Here is a 16,739-nt window from a genome sequence, read left to right on the forward strand (position 1 = left end):
AAAAAAAAAAAATTAAATCCTGTTTATACCATGTTCAAAGCACACAAAGACCAAGTGGGTCTGACCAGTTCTCCAGAGGTCAGAACCAGAGAAACATTAATAAACAATTAGAAAAAGTGAGCTTGTGCTGTGCTTAATATGGACAAGAAGAAAAAAGATGAGGAATAATAGAGGCATCATCAGGAAGGTCAAAGAAACCAAAACATTCTAACCCTCGCTAAGAAGTTCTTTTTCCACAATATTTCCCACAGTAGCAATAATTTTCTATCTCAGAAGAGAAGCAAATATTGAAAGAGGAGTTGCATATGGGAAGAAGATGTTTAGAGAAATCAGGGCCAAAGCATCCCATGTTAATTACAGCTAATCAAGTCAGGGGAATGTTTGATACTGGTAAAATCGAATTATATTAAGACACAAACACAAAGTAATAAATCACCTAAGAAGAAATATACCCATCAAAGGTTTCAAGAAAAATGGGATGGTCCTGTGGACAGGGTCATGGGCATCACTGCAAACTGCTTAAGGCAGGTTACATCTGAAGGCAAGAAGAATGAAACTGCAAAGACTGGGACATCAGACCTTTCTCAGAGCTGTTATCTTCTCTTACGCAGGACATGCAATAGGTGATATGCTGGTATAATTACTCAGTCCCAAAATCTCTGAACCTAATAATCAATGTCATAATATTATCATTTAAACCAACACTAACACCTTACCTGAAATGCTGTGGAACTGAAAATCTCTGTAGCTCAAAAGAATATTGCAGAGCTATAGATTTTTCAGAAAAAGAGGTATTTAAAATGACAAAAGAAATTAAGAAAAACCCCCAGAGATTGCTTAGCTTTAAAAGGTCAAATATAGAAGATAATAAATACATTTGACTTCCCTTATATCATCTCACTCTAATTTATAACATGTAATACAAGGACCTTCCATAAAATTAAAGAGTGTTAAATTCAAAATAAAATCAAAATACACTTATTAAATTGTGTAAGTCCTTGCTTCATGACACCACTGAAGCCAAGAAATTAATGAGGTTTTAAAAGAGTCTGGATAATTATATGTTTAACAAGATTATTCAGAGCAGCTATAATTATAAATAACTTGTTTTTGGAAGGGATTTGAAACCACATGGTTTAGGATTAAAGTCATTCTCACACTAGGAGAGATCAGGATAAACTGTAACATTGCAAAGGGGTATTCTCTTACTCACTGTTGTTCTTGCCCAGCAGATACCAGCTACTTTCAGGGTAAGTATACATGGGTCTAAATGTGTCATTCCTGCGCTAGAAAGTCCTTGGATAAGGCATGGAACATGGGAACAGTTCTCAGAGCCTGTCTGTTCTGTCCTGTATGGAATGTACTGCAGTTACACTTGGGGACCTGGACCAAGTGAGAGCTCTCAATGCCCTACGTGCTCAAGGTAGGAGGAAGGCAAACAGCCTGCCACTGTCCAGAAGGACAAAGCTAGGGAACCAAGCATTTTACTGCTTCTGCATGCCAAAGGACACAGGAGCCAAGACACAGATGAAGTAATAGACTTGAGGACACAAACCAAGTTCATGGCCAAAGTGAGAACTATGCTGGTCCTCCTGATTCCAGCCCAGTATCTTGATCCAGGCCAAGCTCTCCTCACATTCTTCTCAAACTTTAGTTTATTTAAAAAAAAAAAAAAATCCTCTATTTCCTTTTTCTTTTCAATTTTTGAGATCCCAAACAAATCTCTGACTTCTGCAGAAAAGAAGATGGGCAGAAGCTTTGGGACCAAGCTTGCCTCAGATTATGAGACAAAGCAAGAACCTAATGGCCCTACTTGCTTTCTAGGACATTGTGCATGAGAAACAAGCTTCAATGGGCAAGGCAGTGAATGCCTTGGGAGGAAGTTGCATTGATGACTACAACAGGTTTTTTTTCAGTTAAGATCAACACCTCTTCTAAAGTTTAACTTGTGCAATTGCAGAAGGATTTTCCTTCCTGCCACTGTCACTTAAAACATCAAGCAATTCATCCACAGTCTCAAGAAAAGGCTACTTCCTTTCTAATACCTATCAGACTGTATATACTGTATCTGCATTTTGGCACATAAACTCCCATCTGCTCCAAATCAAAAATGTCGTACTTTCAGCTGCAGCTGGGAGTTAACTGTTGTTTCTTATTTTCTTCCACCTTTCACACCTTGTGACTGGCATTATGCTTTTCGGCATTTGCAACCCAGGCCTGTCTCCAGCTGTATTCACCTGCTTTAAATTTTCTGAGCCCTAATAAAAAGGGCCTGCAGACACGTTTGCTCCAAGTGTGCAACCATTTAGGGGTGGTAATGAGTTGGACTGCAGCCTGGTATCTGGCAGACCTTCCTAGTCCATGACTCACTGTTAATTAAAACCACACTCTTTGCTTATTCCTGGGATAGCGTTACTTACAAATAATTGAGAGTCTCACTGCCTTAGAGCCTCCTCCCCCAGTTCTGTTCTGTAGAATAAACTTTTCTGATGGAGATCTGTTTCCCTTAAAGTTGGATGCAGCGTAATGGAGAAAGACATAAATTTTTCAATGAATCCTTGTTGTTCTTAATTTGGATTCTGATACGTTTTCTTGGTTTGAATTGCCTATCAATCCACAAGCAATATGATCCATCATGGCTGGTTTCTGGAGGCTACTGCCATGCCAAAATACAGCACACAAACTACTGCTCAACTGGAAGCATTTTTACAGCATGCCCATGTATCAACTGAAATGTGATGGGCTCACACAGACCTTTGAAAAAGTCAATTTTAGCAGTATTAAACCAATTATTAACAGGTTTTCCTATACAAAAATATTAGAAAGAGAAAATAGATTAACCTTTATTTTTTAATTAAGCCTGTTTTGATAGTATTTCACTCTCCTGCAAAGCAGAGATGTGGGAATCATTCAATGTAAATAATTTAATGCAAGAAGGTAAAGCTTCAAGACACTGCTTTGACTTGGAAGTGCTGATTTCTTGATTTATAGAACCATCCATGGCTAGGCATCTATCAACTGAAAATTACCTCTCTAAAGGCTCTACTAAGGCTGTTTAAATCAACTGATGCATTCTTAACGAAATCTTCTACCACAAATTTCTGAGGACTAGTGGCAGGAACTCTCAGCAGGAGCTCTTCAACTTCAGAATTGGCTACAGGACTGGTCAAACAAACCCAGGACTATTTCCCTTGGAGGTACAGTACCAACCTCAGCATTTTTCCTAAAGTGTCTTTTTGTAGGACAGCTGTTGCTGCAAGTCAGTTTGTGTTTTCTAATCCAATGGAATTACAGCATCAGTAATGAGCTGCACCAACATAGAACCACAGGCATCAGTCAGCTCCTGAAGAATTCAAAGAACTGGTCACTTACTAAGTCTTCCTTTTTCCAGTGTACTCTACCAAGAAAGAATTGAAAATTACATGAAACCTACATAGTTTGGATTCATTTTAGACCGTGCCAACATTCCCCCAAATTCAGACATTCAGTGGCCTCATCTGCATATGCATTAAGTTCCTTACAGTCAGCCCTGACAAATACTTATTCCTAGCAGATTCACCTGCTTCTGCTTCCTCCTCCTACTAGCAGTTATGTGCAGACAGCTGAAAGAGAAAACTGAGGTGTGGAAAAATATGTTTAATTGGTATTTGATTTTCCACTCTCCAGTTCATTCAATCTTTAAAAAGCCAGCAGATTACTGTGTTGCAGGTTCATCAACCTGGCTGTGAAGGGCAGAATTCCTTAAAGTATTTGGGATGCCCTCACATAACAGAAAATACTATCCCTTTTTTAAAAAAATGTCTCTGATAGAACTTTGGGTGTCACTAGATCCAAACACAGTAGCTATGTTCACTAAATATTCTGCAATGCATGCAGTTTACAGAACACAAATAATATTCACTGGGTTTTGATGTGAAGAATAACATATTTACACATATTTCTATTTGCCCAGCATTCATATTTCTCTGCAGTCAGAGTTTTCTTCTCTCCCTTCTTCCTCCCTTGTGGAATACCCTTTCCTTGGCATTGAGGTAGCCAGTCCAGGACCAGCCCAATGAAAAGCTGCACTCTGCCATGCAATTAGTGCTTGTTAGCTCCGTTTTTTCCTTGCACTGGAACTACTGAACCCTGCCTGGGAGCCAGCACCCATCATCTCCAAGACACTGAGCTCCCTTTGACCCAGACTCCAGCCTCAGGCTCACCTCTGAACCAAAGAAAAAGTGAATAACTAAACAGCATCATCTGGTTTCAGAGGAAGAAAACTATGCCCATCTTTCTTCTGAGTTGCTGCCATCAGATTATTCCTGTTTTGTGCTTATGAATACCTTCTTTTCAGAAGATCAAGAGCACCAAAGAAGTTTGTTGGAACTTACTTTGGTAAAATAAAATTCGTTTAAGACAAGAGCTGAACACAAACCATGCTAGTAAGCCACAATTCTTCCTTTTCTGGGTATAGTCCACGGTTCTAGCCTGCTGCAAAATCCATTTTGCACAGTTTCAACGATAAAGCAGATTTAAAGCTGATAAAACCGAGTTCCAGGAGACACAAAGCTTTGCATACGCACATCAAACCCTACATATCCTCCAATGTGCAGTTAAAACACTGCAACCTTCAGGCAATCCTCAGCTGCCAGGAGAGCCCATAAGAATTCCAACTGCAACTGAGTATAAAGCACAGTCATGATATTGATCTCTCATGTGCTAGAAACTTGACCAGCTTCTGGCACTGCCACAATCCAGACAACCAGGCAACATGAAGAGAGGCCTCTTTTTACTCTATATTGTGGCACCAAAATGGGCAACTGATCCCCCTAAGTATTTCACCCACTTCAAAGTTCAATTTCTATTTGAAATGAGCAAATTGAAATTGTCTCCCCTAAAAGTGGTGTTTTGAGAGTAAAGAAAAAACATTCCCCCCCCACTATGTAAAAGAAGACAGAAAATGAGCCCCAAGCCATGCTAGACAGTCTGATAAAAAACATGTTAAGATTAGTAGTAGGAATTTCTCTGCACCCTGGCCTGAATTCCCACTGTGGCTTTTTACATTATAAAATTGTTTTCCTCTTTCTGTGGATTTTTCTGCATTTGATATCTCTGCTACTCTTCTCCCCACTAGTAAAAGGCACAGCAAACACATCAACACTTCCAGCTAAGTCATTCCCCCAAATCATCCTCAATCTGGCTCAGTATGACCAAAGTTTTAGGTAACCCCTTCCATGAATTTAGTACACATTCTCTCTTCCATTCTTTAAGAGTAATTTCTGATAATCACTCAGATGCTTCTGTTATACTTGGATAACGAATTTGGAAATAGGAATGCTATCTAAGAAACTGAGAACAGTAGGTAGCAGAATAACCTTGTCAGATTTAACCAAGAGCTCTGATGAAGAAAAACTTGTGCTGGACTCTCGTGATTGTTTCTTGACTCAAAATTATTTGAAAAATCCTGTAGCATATCTACCACTTTTCATATTCTGTTTTATGTTCTCAACATAATAACTTTAGATTTTTCCAATTTAAAACCAATCATTTCATTTCCTGAAAGAAAGTTTACTTCTTAACATAGCCAGCCCTCATGAAACCATTTCAGAACACAGGAATGTCAAAGCTCACTAAAAGCCATACAGATAGAAATGTGTATTTGATACCATCTCCTCATTTTCAAACTGCATGTTCCACTGTGCTGCATCCTCCGTTACTGGCTTCTGAAACATGTTGCGGCAGATGAGCCATATTGTCAGACTAGCAATGAACATCCCAATATCTGGTACAAATAGTCTGATCACGTTCCCAGCATCTGCTCCTTTCACACTGTATGGGATGAAAAAAACAACAAAAAAACAAAGAAACATTTGTTACTTGTAATGACATTTTCAACTGGAACAGAAAGTAAGCTCAAGGCAAAGAAAAATCCCCAAACCCCCAGTAATAAATCTTTGCAATATGGGAAATATGAAGATGATCAAGGAACTCTAGACAGACAGATACTTTTGCTCTCCAGAAGTACAGAATAAGTGATTATTTGTTGGGAGCTTCCACACTCATATTTTAGTGATATTTAGTATTTTGATTAACCCAATTATGAATCAATTTTTTTGAGAACAATACAGGAATATCCTCCGAATTAAACAAGAAAGGATTCAGCTGAGTACCTAGGAAATCCATCTATATGAAGCACAATCCTTTTATTCCTTGCAAAGACAACAGCATCCAGGTCCACCAAAGATGAAGGTGTCCACCCTTAATTATGCCCTAATCCTTCCTCCTGGCACACAGAGGAATAACCAGAAAGCCTTTAACATTTTATCATGCTTTATTATGTTAACTGTTAATACATTTTATTCAACAGACTACCTTAATACCTTTTTGGGTATTTAAGTACAAATATTTAAATGCTAATTAATGTGTTCAATTCCTGCCAAGGAAGACTTTCTTCTCCTCTGAAAGATCTGTAAGGCATGATGATTTTTATGTAGGAAAAAAATTGCACTGTATCTTTGTGCAGATTTAATTGCTTATGCTAGGAAACAACTTTCTGGATTTGGATGTGGTGTCTGAATTTAGTTCACTGTTAAAAAAGAGAGCCTGGATTTAGGTTTAGTGGCACACAACAGTTTATTAAGCTGCCGAATGCACATATTAAACTCTCAGCTATTAATGAGAGGATATAATTGTAATTATTTGCAAGTATGAAGTTAAGGCTTTTTAAATGTGCAGCTCCAATTTTATTTTTTTGTAGGGCTTTATGTCTGTAATCAGTTCTGAGGACAGGTGAGGCATCTGTATAGTTCCTTAGGCACAGATGAGAGCAAGAGCAGTTCACAGCCTGAACTGGTAGAAAACCTAGTAGGTTGTTTCACAGTTTTGTCTTTACAAAGAAAGAGGCCACCTCTGGCCTTTCCTCATGGCAGCTTTGAAGCCTAAAAGAAACTGTTTGTGAAGCAGTTACCTGCAACTGCTGTGATTAAATGCAGGCCTGGAGTATCAAAAAAGTCTCTAATGTGATTACAATACAACCACTGTCGAGAACTGTGTGGGTCTGCTCATACACCCACGATCAAATCCAACATTTCCATCACTGCTGCTGACCCAGCTTTTCCACTGATGTGTATCTTGCAAAATAACATATGCTTGAAGTGGGAATAAGGTAAGTGATCATAAAGCTAGCTTTAATGTTTGTTTCAACAGCTTAACCTTGAATCGTCATGCACTGTATGGCAGCTAAATAGCTTGAAAATATTTTGCTAACAGCTTTCAGTTGTCCTGAAACAGAGAAAAAGAATTAAGTAATTGAAAGGCTTACAAAAGAGTTAAATGGCAAAGTCCTTGCTGGACTGCTTGCTTGTTTCTTGTGCCACTGGGACCAGCACAGCATGATGCAGACACAACTGGCCTATGAGAGCATGTCCTCTCATTACAGAAAATCCAGGCTTGACGTGAGCCCCGCATTCATTTTGCAGTACAGTGGCTCTTACTGTCACTGAAGATTAGCCCAGGCTGCACTTCAGGAGGAAGAGGTAAAAAGTACATGTTTAATGAATCTTTTTCCCAACAACAGAGCACATGGGTTTCATAATAATGTTAATGAATTTTTTTCAGTAATCCTGATCACTATGCTGAAACAGGCCTGTTAAACTGGTTTTACTAAATATCTGGCAAAAAAAAAAATCTGAATTCTTGATTCTGAAAGTTTCACTTGAGTATTTTTTCGAAACAATTGAAACACACCCTCAATCCAGAATTAATTATTATAAGAACAACAGAAATTTGCTAGGCTCACATTGAGAATTGGGTCAGATAACTTCCACGTAACACTTCCGTAGGTGATTTTTTTTCTTTACACATATCGGGAGTCTTAATTAACTGAAAATCGAAAATTAATTTTGCATCACTTCTGAAGTCCGTCAGATTCAACTACTCACATGTGTACAAATTAAAAAGTGGCAGCCTTCAAGCACCAGTGCTTCTTAGCCACACCAGATTCTCCTTCCGCACATTGTACTCCCATGGAGCCACGCTGTGTCTTCCTCTGCATATCCCACTCTCCAAACTAAGGGGATACCCCTGTAGGAGCCCTGCCCTTGGTGCAGCTCACATTTCTTTCCAAACCAAGTGCTTCTGATCTTTCGAAATAAATCATTTAGTGTGTTGTTGTGAGAGATGTAACATACAGCTCAGGCTAGCAACAGAAAGCCTGAACAGTGATATCTAACCGTGGAGCAGGGAAAAATTCTGCACATGAATAGTTTATTCACCAAAACTAGTTGCAAATGTATGCTGTCCCCACTTCCCCATGAAAAGGAAAACAGATTGACCTTGGCGTGATAATTAAAAAGGAAACAAAAGATCACTTGAAAGTAGAGAAATGTATATTCTCCTGTATGGCAGAATAATAAACTGCTTCATTTGACCCCAAGTAATTTGCTCCCAATTTTTTTCACAGCATAAGTTAAAACAAAAACCAGTTATTCCCACTTGCTATCTCTGGCAATACAAAAAAGAATGGCAAATACTGTGATCATTCCACAAACATTTCTCACTTTATTTGCGCATTCACACATGGTCATATTTTGCATTTGATAACAGTCTATACATTGTGCTCTTTCCTCCGAAAGAGGCTTTCAAACTATGAAGTTAAACAGAAGAACAGGAAACCTATTCAGATCTCCCACAACAACTTTTTTTTTTTTTAATCCCTGCAAGAATCTCATGGTGTTCAATGAATTGGTCATAGCCTTTGATCTACAGCTGGTAAAGCATAAGTTATTCACTTAAACCAAATAATTTACCTACAGGGCAGCTTTAGTTGTAATAGATACCAGTGATTGAAGCTTATAACTCAGCCAGAAACATACTCTGCAGTATAATTACAGCAAATGGCAGCTTTAGTTTTTCCTTCTTTCTTACAGGATGCAGAAGAAAACAGCATGGACATGCACACACCCTCACATCCCCACACCATAAAATGGATTAAGGGTTTGAAATGTTTTTTTTACTTTCCCTTGACCAAATCAATCAAATTGCACACAATTTTTAAGAGCCTACTACAGTCAGGGTTGCAAGAGTTACTCTGTAAAAAATAACTTTTGTAGGACAAAAGGAGTTTCATTGACTTTTCTGTCAATATGTGAAACTGTTTTATCATATCCACAGACTCCTAATATGGCAGTTTCATCATCAGACAATGTGTTCATCTGCTGATTTCAGATGAATACTTGAAAGTTACTACTTTAGAAAGGGATCTTCTGTATTTTCTGTGTGTATACAGAATTCTTCTAGGACAATGTGACCCTGGTCTATTCCTGAATTTCTCTGCTGCTCAAGAAACTAAGCAAAATTCCCTACTTTATCTGCATTGAGAATAGAGTTAGCTGTGGACACACATGTTAATACCATTCTCTTAATTCGTGTACACTCCCTGGTAGTTGAACAAAAAAACAAATGCCAGCTTAATGAAACATGACATTCTTGTTTGAAGCTGTAGAAATCAGAATTTCAGTTTTCTTAAAATGAAATTTCCACCTTTTGCCTTTCTAGAATAACTGTTACTCACAAACTAAAATAATTCATCTCCTACTGAATGTACAAAGCTTTGGTGAACAGTGAAGTGTTAATCTGGCCTGATTTCATTTTTTAGAATGGCAGACACTCTAAATTCCTCTTTTTTTCAGATTTACAGAATAAAACCAGAAAGGCAGCAGAGCTATTAGAATTGGAACTGCAATGGTTTCAATTTTACAAAAAAGTGAAATATATAGCAGCACACATGAGACACCATGCATAATGTAAAAAATAGACCACGTATAAAATGAATGCCACCAGTCTTCAACTTTAAATACTTAGTATTTTGTTACAAATAAACAAAAACTGGAAAGAACAACCAGTCTTTCTTAAACATAACTAAAATTAATGCAGCAATGTATCACAATGTTAAGCTTATGTTAGACAATAAATAAGATAATGATTCCAGATTAAAGAATTGTAAAAAGTTGATTTTATATTGGATACTGGGTAAACAAAATATTTTAAAGGTTTGGGTTTTTTTTTTCAGTTTTAAAATGTTATCAAGGGTCTAATTCATGCGTTCTACATCTTTCCATACATGCATTTATCTTTCCTCTTTTCCCCTCAGGGGTTTTCTGTAGCATCTCTTTACTTTCTAATTAATTTAATATTAAATTACTGAATTAACAGTTAGCAAGTGATAAACTAAGGAAGAGATGCCTAGATGCTAATAATTTCCATTCATCTCTTTGGTGACTGTGAAACATCTGATAATTTTTAATTTGATCTAATATTTCAGGGTAATTAATGCACTGCTGTAGATGCTTACAGCTGAATTCCCATGGGCTTCATCTACAACTTTTACCAACATTTAGTTTGGAGGTAAAGCAGACACAAGAATCATAAGCATGGAAACATGGACTGGCAGTATTTCACAGGTGCCATGCAGTATCATGAACGATGCATTTGTTTATCACTAGTATCCTCTCTGATCCACAAATAGCAAAAACTTCGAGGGTACCAAAGGCTACTAATGAGATGGCCTTAGAGATGTGCCTGCTGATCCTTGCTGTTGGAAGGGGGTGTTGGGGATTGTTGCAGCTAGAAACTAGTTTAAGAGGCTCCTCATCCTCTCTCAGCTGGAAATAAGGATGAAATGTCTGACTCCATACTTATACTCTGCTGGGAAACTCCCACTTTACTCATCAGAGTCTGAGGATTGCAGACCCAGTCTGAGCAACTTCAGTGAACATAGGACTCTCACAGTCTGTATTCCTGGTGCCATACTTGTCCCTGCTGGCTCAAAAGACAAGTTTTCTATGATGTTGGTTCACATGGCAACCTTGCCATCACATTCAGGTCAAACCTGTGCCATGGGTAAAGTTTACAAGCTGCTGAGGACTAGTAGATCTGCCCTTAGTCCTTTCCTTCCTCATCAACAAATTGAAAATAAATTATATCACAAAAACAAAAAAACAAACTTAGAAATATTAATATCTATAGTGCTGTGCATGCTCACTCTCCCTCCTGCACTGCCTTAATATGATGGTCCTTTCAGTTCATGCAGAGCATGGCATGTGTTTTGCCCAAAATACCTGAAGTTGCATTTTCAGTGAATATTGGTTGTGTAATGTAAATGTGTGGGAGGAAGAGGGAAGCAAAAATGCATAGAAAACTACTTATAAAAATATTTAACATGCACTGACCTACCCAGCACACAAGTTCAAAGGGCTCCTGAAGTATTTGCAAAATCTAAATCATTGCTTACAAACTATGTCTGCACGGATTCAAAAACCAAAAGTACACTTTGCTTTTTCAGAAAGGATACCTTGCAATGAAGAACACACTCTGTATTGCAAAAGTGCTTAACCACGTATTAACCAAACATTTGCTTTCCAAACACCACTGTGCAGAGGGAGCAAGCAGTTATTTGAAACTAAATGTACATTGCCAAGATTTTGCTGCCTTGTTGCTTGCATGAAACATTCAACATTAAGAAATTATGGACATGTGCAATAAGTAAAGCATTGGTTTGTGGCAACTTTTCCTTTTCTAAAGCACCCATTGTTTCTTTTTGTTCATTGATCTTCTAAGAAAGGGCAAACTCCAGCTTGCCCAGGGCAGCACACAGAAGATTTAAACTTCAGCAGGGATTTTCAGCTATCACACGAAACACTCAGCTGCACTACTGCCAGACTCGTGACAGCACAACATTCAGCTCACTTTGCCCGTGTCCCACAGCTCCAAATGTGGAGCAGGACTCATGCTGCACAGCCAAAAGGAAGTGAATGAAATCCCCTCCACACCCATGGGCTGTGTGTGCCAACCCCACAGCACGGTGGTGGAAATGACAAGTCCACTCCCTACACAAATTATTTCAGGTCAAAATGGGAGTGTGATCCTAGATGGAGGCAGAGCCAAAGTGAGCAGAAGAAACCTGAGGGCACCTCAGCTATAAGTGGATTTTGGTCTTAACTCTTTAAAGAAACTTCCTGTTTCAACTTTGAACGCTTCTCACACAAGCTTCTCACTTAGGCTCTCATTGTGTATGGATTTAGCTTAAGCACTAATTCAGTATTCACTGATCTCTGCAAAACATTCCCAGTTAAATTTGTCCATAATGCTCATAAATATTTGGTAACTGGCAGCAAAGTGTTTACATAAAGGCATACAGATATGTTCCACAATAGTCCTGACTAAAAGAGAGTGCTGACAATCTGAAGCAGGCTGACATTCGGTGATTATTTCAAAACATATTTTCTCCCTCTCTCTGCAGTTTTCATACTCTAGTTGGAGCATGAACAGATCATCACTTCAAGCTACTTTTCATTTCATTCTGTTGCCAGCATATAACATAATCAGAGAAAGTAAAAGACACATCTAGATTTTCCAGTCAGCTGCAGATGAGGAGGGAATAATATTTCCCTCAATTACAGCAACCAACATCTTAAGTTACTGTCATTTTACCCAGCAAGTTCTCTCCAGTACAGAGGAAATGCACACAACTACCAGTGGCTCAATCTGAAGTGTCCACTGCACTTCAGTGTTTGCACAGGAGACCCTTCTGTCCCACAAGACTCATTTCTAATTTAAAACCATCCAAGTGATTGTTTGCTCAGATGGGACCATTCAACCTCAATTCTTCCATATGAATAGCTCCCAGTCTACCCTGCCTGCTCTAGACATGCCCATCTTTCTCTTCACAGCATCAAGCATAACAGGACAGAAAGCAACATCTAACCTTTCTCATCACCACCTGACCAAAAATCCCAGTGGTTTAGAGTCAACAGCACATGGACATTGCTGGAAGCAGGCTCCAGTCATCAGAGCTGTACAGAGGGTACAATATCTCCCCTCACCCCCCTGCTGATTTCCAATAAAACTGGCCAAAGGAAACATCCTCATTTATCCCAGGCGCACTCTGTTTAATTCTACAGCGTCAATCAAAAAAGAAGTGGAGTAGAAATCAGTGGCAAACTAAATATCCCAATGCCATTAGATGTTGCTTCTAATTTTTCTGTAAATGGAGCCTATAATACAATCTCTGGGTGGCAAACACCACCCAGAGTGGTTCATCCATGCGGGAGGGGAGAGGACTAGTCCCCTGCACTGCTTGATGCCATCTGCTCAATGGCTGGATGTGTGGCCACCAAAGACCCTTCTCAGGTGTGGGAGGCAACTGTGGCAGCTTTTTGCCAGTGTGGGAGGTTCTTACCTCATCTTAGCATTGGAAAACCCTGGATTTCTCAGATCCAAACTGGGCAAAAAGGAGCTGAAGTGCTCCAGGTTGGCTGGGTGCCCGGTGTGAGCACACTGCCGCAGGCTGGTCAGACCCGGCACACGGTGTGCTCCTGCTCCACCAGCCACAGGCTCCCTTCTGTTTCACGTGCCAATCACCATTTGGAGATCTCACGTGATTTACTCATGAGCAAATCCCAACAAAAACAAAATAAAACACAAAGCCAAACTGTTAAGCATGCATCCTAGAGAGTTTTTTTTTGATACTAATGGCAATGCTGATTGCTCTCCAGATTAAAACAAAGACTGGCTCACATTCTGCTGCTGGTGGGTTTACCACTGTACTGCTCCCAGCTACCACTGTACTGCAGGAGGCTGGGCTGTGCCAAGAAAAACACTGACAACAGTCTCACAACTCAAGGGCTCAAGGAGCACAGGCCATAAAATATCTTCTATCAGATGTTTCTTTTCTTTGAATCCCTAGGTGAAATGGCATGAGAAAAGCTAGCTGAAATTAATTTAGCTGAAAAGAAAATAAGCTCAAGGGGTGGTAGGAAATGAGCAACCTGAAAATTGAACACAAACAGTTGGATAAATAAGATTCATCCGGAACAGAGATGACTTCTAAGAGAGCCTTATGCCAATGCTGGGCCAGCCCAGACCATCAGATCCACATGATACAATGACAGGTTCCAGAGGCACAAAGATTCTACATGGAAATTGTTCTAGCACAGAGAAATTTTCTCCTCACTTGCAGTTAGCAATGAGGACATATCTGAGGTACCAAATCCAACAGTAATGATGAAACCTCAGGCAAAGCTTTGCCATAATTTTCTTCTTTCTATTCCATTATACCTTCCTTACTTGTCACCATCTCTTAGTCTGTAGTGACATGAGGTTACTCTTTTGTTTTACAAGGTATCTAGACTACCTTAGCATGCTGTTAGAAACTGCAGAGTAATAATCACATATTTTTCAGCTTTTGCTTTCAAAGTAGTAGAAATTAATCATTTTCTTGTTAAGTTATTAAAAATAACCCTGTTCTACTTCAGGCTTCTTTTCACTTTAATCTCATTGGGTTGCTGACTGCACATATGCTGCAGTTGTTAGCAGAAAGTAAATTTACCCATTTGATTTGCATCCCCGAGACTCATGATCTCTTACTTGTCTCCCAAGTTTTATCTAAGGCTCACCTGGGCACCTTATTAAGCCCTTTTGTTTGTTTAACCACTAGTGTCACATAAAAAAGATTACAAGCTGCCATCATGCAATTTGGGAATTCTCCTGTCATAAATGTGCAGCCAATATAACATCCCTGGCAGAGGCTGGCAGAGAAGTATCAGAATGAAAACAGGCATACTGTGCACTGCTAACATTCGCTAGAATGACTGACCACCTTCCACAGTTCTCTCTCTTGAAAATCTAAGTCTCCAAGTAAAATAGAAAAGAATAGAACAGCTCAGTTAGACAGGTCCTACAGTTCTGGTCCAGCTTCCTGACCACTTTAAGACTGACCAAAAGTTAAAGCATCTTATTAAATGAATTGTCCTGATGCCTCTGACTAGCTGATAAGGCCAAAGTCCTCAGACACTCCTCACAGGACATGCCTTCCAGCCCTTCTACCAGATTTGTTGGCCTCTTCCAGGGAAGGACTTCAGCATCCTTCTTAAATCATGGGGCCCACAACTACACATAGTGCTCAAGGTGAGGCTGCACTGACTCTGCATACAGGGCAAAATGTTGGGTGCATCACAGTCTCTTACCCTTTTTCTGAAACCACTGATTTTAATTATTGCCATCTTCCTGCCACAGACTACAATGAGCTCTGCCTTTAAGTTACCCATTTACTTATTTGGTTTCAGACCTCTGGCTGATTGTACTAACAAGAGGAATCACCCTCTTTCTGCTCAAAGAAACTCAAAGGGCCATCAATATTCTGCACATGCACAAAACTGAAGCTGCTAAGTTAGAGCCTGTACCAATCCCAAATGACTGAGGAATGGGAATGGCATAAAAAGCCTCCCTGACTTGTTCTGTTGAAACTGTACTTCTGAGGATCACCACCATTACTAGAGGAAGTCCTAGAGCAGAAACATCTACAGCTGAAGTCTATGAACATGATTTTGCAAAGGTATGTAGCAGCATGTGTGGTACTTCTGATTCAGCAGCTGCTCTCCAGAGGTCCTCTCCAAGCACCTTCACCTGGAATTCGGCCTTGAACAAAGCTGATACAACACAAAAATATGATATTGTGATTGAAAAAGTTGTATCTTGACTCGCATGGGTCCCCACAACAGTTTCCAAAAAAAATACAAGGCAGAACAGGAATAACAAAACAAGATTGACTAAAAGGATGTTTCAGAGACTTCATTAGGAATTAAGAGTTTTTTGTCTTTCCAAGTTTTATCATCTCTGAGACACTAAAGAGAAGGATAAACTTCTTTACTCACTCATTTTGTCATGGAAAGAGAGAGCCAGATGATCAGCTGATACCAATTATAAATTATTGGTCAAGATCACAGAAGGAAATGAAATATGGGGGCTGACTGATCCAATTTTGAGCAGCACTGAACTGGAGCAGATGTGAGCATTGAGCCCTGCAACTCTTTCCTCCCACATGCCTTTTTCTCCTCTGAATGGTAGCCCATGAAGGGAAAACTTGGCTTCTCAGTAAGTTCCCGTAATTCATCTAGGTTCCACAATAACAGCATATATTCCTTTGCCTTCTGACAGTATGTAGAGACCACAGAAATCCCCAGTGAACTCGGGGTGTTAACCTCCATTCCACTTTTCTCATCATATGCATATGGAAATGAATATTTTCCTGGCTGCTTGGAAGAGTCAGTACAGAACATTTACTCATGTCAAAAACCCTATACTGTGGCTAGGGCTAGATTAATTTTTCAATAGGAGGGAAGGGAGGGAGGGAAGGGAGGGAGGGAAGGGAGGGAGGGAGGGAAGGGAGGGAAGGGAGGGAGGGAGGGAGGGAGGGAGTGAGGGAGTGAGTGAGGGAGGGAGGAAGGAAGGGAGGGAGGGAGGGAGGAGGAGGAGGGAGGGAGGGAGGGAGGGAGGGAGGGAGGGAGGGAGGGAAGGAAGGGGGGGAGGGAGGGAAGGGAGGGAAGGGAGGGAGGGAGGGAAGGAAGGGAGGGAAGGGAGGGAAGGGAGGAAGGCAGGAAGGCAGGAAGGCAGGAAGGCAGGAAGGCAGGAAGGAAGGCAGAACAGAACTTTTCTGTTCACTCAGCTACATTCTTTGGACATGTAGAAAAGCCCTTCATATACCTGATTCGATTTCTCTAAGTTTTCTAGTCACTCTGAGCATCTCCAGAGCTCTCAAAAAGAAGAGTGTTTGACCACTCTTTAAATACATTTTAGGACTTGTGCACAGTGGAATTATTGTAACTAGTGTATCACAATGAGTGTCATTGAATGCACAGCTAATAGGTATTTTATATTAAAAGAACAGGTTCTTACTTTAAAAAACACACTTTGTTAGCCAA

General features: G+C 39.8%; 1 protein-coding gene across 1 annotated transcript in view; it reads right to left on the reverse strand.

Annotated features, from left to right (window-relative positions):
* Window positions 1–16,739, reverse strand: part of PIEZO2 (piezo type mechanosensitive ion channel component 2) — a 287,945-nt gene that overhangs the window by 125,409 nt on the left and 145,797 nt on the right. The window contains exon 5 of the mRNA XM_088061177.1: window positions 5,649–5,811. Within this exon, the coding sequence (XP_087917303.1) occupies window positions 5,649–5,811 (163 nt within the window). The remainder of the gene's footprint in view (window positions 1–5,648; window positions 5,812–16,739) is intronic.

Source organism: Pseudopodoces humilis, chromosome 1 (genome assembly GCF_049639895.1).
Source record: "Pseudopodoces humilis isolate 2021_Gansu_Grassland_sample_001 chromosome 1, ASM4963989v1, whole genome shotgun sequence".
Taxonomy (NCBI): domain Eukaryota; kingdom Metazoa; phylum Chordata; class Aves; order Passeriformes; family Paridae; genus Pseudopodoces; species Pseudopodoces humilis.